At 41.2% G+C, this 6243-nt stretch overlaps 1 protein-coding gene across 1 annotated transcript; it reads left to right on the forward strand.

The window, feature by feature from the left end:
- The first annotated feature begins 659 nt into the window (after positions 1–659).
- On the forward strand, positions 660–5830 carry rpp25l (ribonuclease P/MRP 25 subunit-like). The gene is made up of 4 exons (XM_080045793.1): positions 660–720; positions 2075–2243; positions 3046–3248; positions 4607–5830. The coding sequence occupies exons 1-4, from the start codon at positions 718–720 to the stop codon at positions 4880–4882; spliced, it is 651 nt and encodes a 216-aa protein (XP_079901919.1). The 5' UTR covers positions 660–717; the 3' UTR covers positions 4883–5830.
- The last annotated feature ends 413 nt before the right edge of the window (positions 5831–6243 follow it).

A 6243-nucleotide genomic window follows, 5' to 3' on the forward strand; every position in this document is an offset into this window, starting at 1 on the left:
CACACACACACACACACACACACACACACACACACACACACACACACACACACAAACACACACACACACACACACACACACACACACACATACATACATACATGCTATTCTATATTATATAGATTACTTAGAAATGTGGGAACATAGATCTGTGGGATCAAAGACACGCTCCTGTGATAACACTATATTAGCCACTGGTAGTATAAAGTATTTGTTCAGAACAACATTGTTAACTACTTATCTGACTGTACTTCATTTGTATTTGAATGAAAACATGCTCCATGTGTCCATGATATGGAGATTACAGTGGTGTAAAGTACTTAAAGGTGCTCAGAGGAACTTTCAGTTTGTGTTAATTCCAGCACCCCCTCTGGACAAAAGCGGTATTGTTTTTGCTACGCCAGCTGTTGTTCCTGGTTGAGCATACCCATGACAAAGGCATTAAGAACAACTATATCAAATCAGCATTATTTGCACTGATGGTTTTGTTTTCTGTTACATGTATACTTTCTGATATTCAGAGGAAAAATTATAGCAATTTAAACAAATTATATGGTATTTTCGCCCTTATTGTAATAATCTTTGGCAATGAATGGGTTAACGAGCTGACTTACGTACAGCGCTGCGACAGTTGTGATCGCTTTACGGTAAGGTGTTGCCCCGGTGAAGTCGTGAAGTAAACATGTGGAGACTTCAGTAGCTTCAAAACACAGCCATATGGTAAGATTTTAAGCTCATAATTCATATATATTTTAGCCCACACTTTGATATTAAAGCTAAATTCTTATCCTGACTGCTGTGTTTACATTCAGCACATTCACGTGAACACAAACGACAAGTTATAAGTTTCCTTTAGCTTAGCTACACACGTCAACATAGCTGAGTTATTCAATATTAAGTCAAATAAAGGATTTTATTTCATGATATTTACAGTGATTCTGCAAGTGGGAGTTTAGTTTTACTCATATTTCATCAACGTTACCTTTTTTAAAGCACATCAACGTGTGGTATAGTCAGAAAACAACAGTCAGTGCCGATCTACGTTCAAAATAAGGCTAATTAAACATTTTTTCCGTCACCGCTGAAGCCCAAAATCATGTCAGATAAATCGTGAATAAGTTCATGGATCTTTGACATGTATTTATTAATTCGGCTTAACTCCAGTTCACCAACTACTTCTGGTTTTAGTTAAATTGACGACGCTGAAGTTGACTAGCAGCAGTCCTTACCAAATTGTATCACCTTGGATGGAACAAGAGTGTAAAGGTTATTTTACCATTAAATTGAATTATTTATAAACCGAATCACCTGGAAGAAACTACTGATTACATATAAAACGCCCAGGTTCAACTGGTAAATGATATGCAAGAGGAAAATGGCTATGTAATCCTTTTATGGAATTGGGATTTTTATGTTTTCTTTACAAGTCTTGGCCCAATTTGGAAGTGTAGCCTATATAATGTTAACTCAGAGATTTGCCAGATAGGAGATAGGTACACTGACGTAGCTAAAAAAAAAGTTGTTATCCTGTCTATAATATTATCATTCAAGAATCAAGACCTACATGTAGCCTCTGTACTGTATATCTGAACGCGAGTTAACATGTAGATTTGAGTGATATGGCGCCACCTTGTGGACGAGATACGTTCCAAATTCACATTAAAAAAATCCTCAAATAGCCGTACAACAACATAAGCAAAATGAGTGAGTAAAGATGAACTGACTCTATTTTTATATATTTTATTTCCTGAAATAGAATGGATTACTTAATATGAATTTGGGTAAAATGATTTATTATGCAATTGTATGTATATGTCATGTTTTGTTTATTTGTGAATACATTTGTAAAACATAATATTTTTATTCCACTTGCTGTGTGTGTGTGTGTGTGTGTGTGTGTGTGTGTGTGTGTGTGTGTGTGTGTGTGTGTGTGTGTGTGTGTGTGTGTGTGTGTGTGTGTGTGTGTGTGTGTGTGTGTGTGTGTGTGTGTGTGTGTGTGTGTCTGTCTGTGTCTGTGTCTGTGTCTGTCTGTGTGTATGTGTGTATGTCTGTCTGTCTGTCTGTCTGTATTTAGATGGAGAACTACAGTAAGGCTCGTACGGTTGAGCGCCCGTCTGTCTGTCCGTTCCCCGGCCTCCCTCCCGACACGCCAGAGATCAGAGTGAAAGACGGAAGCAAGATCCGTAACCTGCTCCGCTACGCACTGAGCCGCCTGGAAGCTAAACCGCTAGCAGTAGCATCAGGTAAGCCTCAATTCTTTTTTTCTTTTTTTCTTAACAATACAATAATGAAGCCAAGTATACATAAACAGTTATCACCAGGTTGGGCTCAAATTTATCTTTTTTTCTTTATTCATAATGGCAGGCCCCGCTTGCCATTATGAATCGCCATTCAAAAACAGTTTCATAAAGCTGCGTAGGTTATTATTGGGGGAAACGTGTAATTTGTCCGAATTGAGTGACACAATTAAGATAAAACAATGATAGGCCTGTTCATAACTAATTTATATATTTTTTGGAATGTAATGATCATCATGAAAATGTTTAAGAAACCTCAATTTTGGGAGCCCCCGGATCATCTCTTTTTCCTATAATTATTATTTTTTTTAAATTGGGGGGGCCCCCCAGGTACTTGGTGCCCTACGCGCTCTGCGTACCCTGCGTATAGGGAGCGGCGGCCCTGCATATCACCATTATTAAACATTTTATCTGATTATGATAAAAGGTGGAGTCAGTGATTCTGGAGAATGTTTGTTGACAAAATGACTTTTGGTCAAATCAGTGAATATCTACCTGTCTGTACTGTACTGTCTACCTGTCTGTATCTACCTGTCTGTACTGCACTGTCTACCTGTCTGTATCTACCTGTCTGTACTGTATGTGTGTTGAAATAATCTAAAACATGCACTTGCAAAATAAAATAATTTATCCTTAAATTTGCCATGTGTAAAGTAAAAAAAACTTGACTCTCTTTAAAATAAATATTCATAAAAGAAATAAAAAAATTCATCAAAATAAATTTTAAATGAATTGCCCCCAATATCAGCACCAGCCCAGGACTACAAAGATGGACGCCCGTTGGCCCCAGTGGAGGGAGACAGCGTTGCTAAGCAGCCCCTCTGTAAACACATGGTCTTCACAGCCAATGGAAAAGGCGTCGCTAAAGCCATAACCTGCACTGAGATCGTGAAGCGACGAGTCAAAGGCCTTCACCAGATAACCACCCTGCAGTTCTGCACCGTGGACGAGGTGTGTGTGTGTGTGTGTCTGTGTGTGTGTGTGATAATGAGAAAATCAAGATCCTGCCATTAAAGAATTGTTGATATGATATTTTTGCCATAACACCCACCGCAGTGTGTATTCAACTCAGCAACAGTGAAGAGTCTTGTGTTAAAGAGAAATGTCGGCGTGAAGCTCTTTGTTTATTGTGTGGTGCTTTTCCTCTTCATTGAGATAATAAGTTAAGGGGTGGTAGGATGCCCTAAAGGAAAGGTGGCCGACAAGTAACCATGAGGTCTCTGGTTCCTCCCAGTAACCATGAGGTCTCTGGTTCCTCCTCCCAGTAACCATGAGGTCTCTGGTTCCTCCTCCCAGTAACCATGAGGTCTCTGGTTCCTCCCAGTAACCATGAGGACTCTGGTTCCTCCCAGTAACCACGAGGTCTCTGGTTCCTCCTCCCAGTAACCATGAGGTCTCTGGTTCCTCCTCCCAGTAACCATGAGGTATCTGGTTCCTCCCAGTAACCATGAGGTATCTGGTTCCTCCTCCCAGTAACCATGAGGTCTCTGGTTCTTCCTCCCAGTAACCATGAGGTCTCTGGTTCCTCCTCCCAGTAACCATGAGGTCTCTGGTTCCTCCCAGTAACCATGAGGTCTCTGGTTCCTCCTCCCAGTAACCATGAGGTCTCTGGTTCCTCCCAGTAACCATGAGGTATCTGGTTCCTCCTCCCAGTAACCATGAGGTCTCTGGTTCCTCCCAGTAACCATGAGGTCTCTGGTTCCTCCTCCCAGTAACCATGAGGTATCTGGTTCCTCCTCCCAGTAACCATGAGGTCTCTGGTTCCTCCCAGTAACCATGAGGTCTCCGATTGGATCCCCGGCACCGGACAGAAGGGTGTTAGTAGTGAAACTAGTGGTTACTGAGTGTGGTAACTTTAGAGGGGATATGAGAAAAGATTAATTTCAATGTCACCATTGACTAATAAAGTAACTTAACTCAACTTAATCAGCGGGCTACACTGTGTCCCACTGTTACCAAGTAAGGGTGCTGTCAGCTGTGGAAACACGAGCCAGATCTAGGGTCACTGTGCCATGCCAAACCAAACTATACTGTTTAGTGGAAATGAGTCATATGTCTTTAAACCAAATAATAGAAAAGTAATGACAGTGTTATGGATAAATACATTCATCGTTAAGGCTTCTCGATAAAGGTATCATTATTAAAACTCCCGTGTGTGTGTGTGTGTGTGTGTGTGTGTGTGTGTGTGTGTGTGTGTGTGTGTGTGTGTGTGTGTGTGTGTGTGTGTGTGTGTGTGTGTGTGTGTGTGTGTGTGTGTGTGTGTGTGTGTGTGTGTGTGTGTGTGTGTGTGTGTGTGTGTGTGTGTGTAGGTGTGGGAGCCCCTTGAGCCTGAGGCTGGTCTAGACAGTCTGACAGTGAGCAGGAACCAGCCGTCCATCTGGATCCTCCTGTCCACAGACCCACTGGACCGCACACAGCCCGGTTACCAGGCGCCCGGTCGCTACGACGACCTGTGGGCTGCGGCCACCGTTGCTAGGGAGGAGCCGGGGGCGGGGCCTAAAGCAGGAAGTAAACGCAAGAAAGGAGGAAGTGGAGGGAGAGGGAGAGGACGAATCAGAGAACATGCTACCAAAGGACACAGCTGATTTATTACTGTGTGTGTGTGTTGTGTGTGTGTTGTGTGTGTGTGTGTGTGTGTGTGTGTGTGTGTGTGTGTGTGTGTGTGTGTGTGTGTGTGTGTGTGTGTGTGTGTGTGTGTGTGTGTGTGCGTGTGCGTGTGCGTGTGCGTGTGCGTGTGTAGTTGTGAAAGAAAGGAGGGAGAGGCAGAGGGCGATCCAGAGAACACGCTCCCAAAGGACAGAGCTGAGAGGGGTTATTTTTTTAATTTAATTTTCTTCAGAGTGTTTATGCATTTTTCATACATTTTGGGTCACTACAGTATATAATTAGACAAGGCACAAGCAACATTTCATTTTAAAGGTGGAGTCAGTGATTCTGGAGAATAATTGTTGTCAAAATCACTTTTTTTGTCAAAATCTGTGAATATTTCCTTATGATCCGCTACCTGTCCGTACTGTGTTGGCTTGGAAAAAAATACAGTGTTAATACACAATCTAGGCTCTGTTAACGGACATGTTCCTAGCTACGGTGGTCCCTTTGTTTACGTACCAGTTTACGGATCCTAGGCTGTTTATTATCGCTAGGAGATATTCCCTGATTTTGAGAACAAGGGTTCTCCAGAATCGCTGACTCCACCTTTAAATGAGACTGAACTAAACATTGACTGTGTGTTGGACTATTGATCTGCTAAAAACTGATATGATTTTGAAGAAGCTCGCTAACAATGGAAAGATTAATTTGTATGTCGTCCGCTAAAACACGATCAGTCACAAAGAAAATTCTGAAATGAATGAATGAAAGAAATGAATGTCTGTTTTTATTTTATTTTGAGCCGTTGATTTGACATTCTATTTTCTCTTCTGAAATGTGGATGTATAAGTCTAAAACAAGTGGGTTTGTGTGTGTCTGAAAATGTATTTTTTTTTATAAGTGAGTGAAGAGAAACTTTATTAAAGATGTTTAATTTGTTTCACTCTGAAATTGTGTCCAGATTTCCTTTGGGAATATTTCTGAGTTTATATAATGTCAGTTAAAGATGGTTGTAGAGGAGAAATATACAGACCCAAACAGACAAGGTTTAGTCAAATAAACACCTGAATGTACATGTTGGACCTTTGTTTTATACTAAAATGAAAGAAGACATGTTATGGAAGCAAATTCGATGAATTTACCAGTACTTGAAAAAAAAAGTTTTTGCTACTAGATCAAATGGTTAAAATCACTGCATGAATGACTTTGATTCTTCACTTCTTTAGTGTCCTTATGCTTAGAGAGTGGAGACAGGTGGTGACGTGTGTGTGTCTGTCTGTCTGTCTGTGTTTCTCTCTGTAGCCTACTGTGTGTGTGTGTGTGTGTGTGTGTGTCCACGTTGATTCCTTTATCTCCT

The sequence above is a fragment of the Ammodytes marinus genome (assembly GCF_949987685.1).
Source record: "Ammodytes marinus genome assembly, chromosome: 17".
Lineage (NCBI taxonomy): Eukaryota > Metazoa > Chordata > Actinopteri > Uranoscopiformes > Ammodytidae > Ammodytes > Ammodytes marinus.

Coding starts and splice junctions, on each gene's coding strand:
- rpp25l (XM_080045793.1), top strand. Junction 2,244..3,045: donor ACCGCTAGCAGTAGCATCAG/GTAAGCCTCAAT, acceptor CCCCAATATCAG/CACCAGCCCAGGACTACAAA. Junction 3,249..4,606: donor AGTTCTGCACCGTGGACGAG/GTGTGTGTGTGT, acceptor GTGTGTGTGTAG/GTGTGGGAGCCCCTTGAGCC.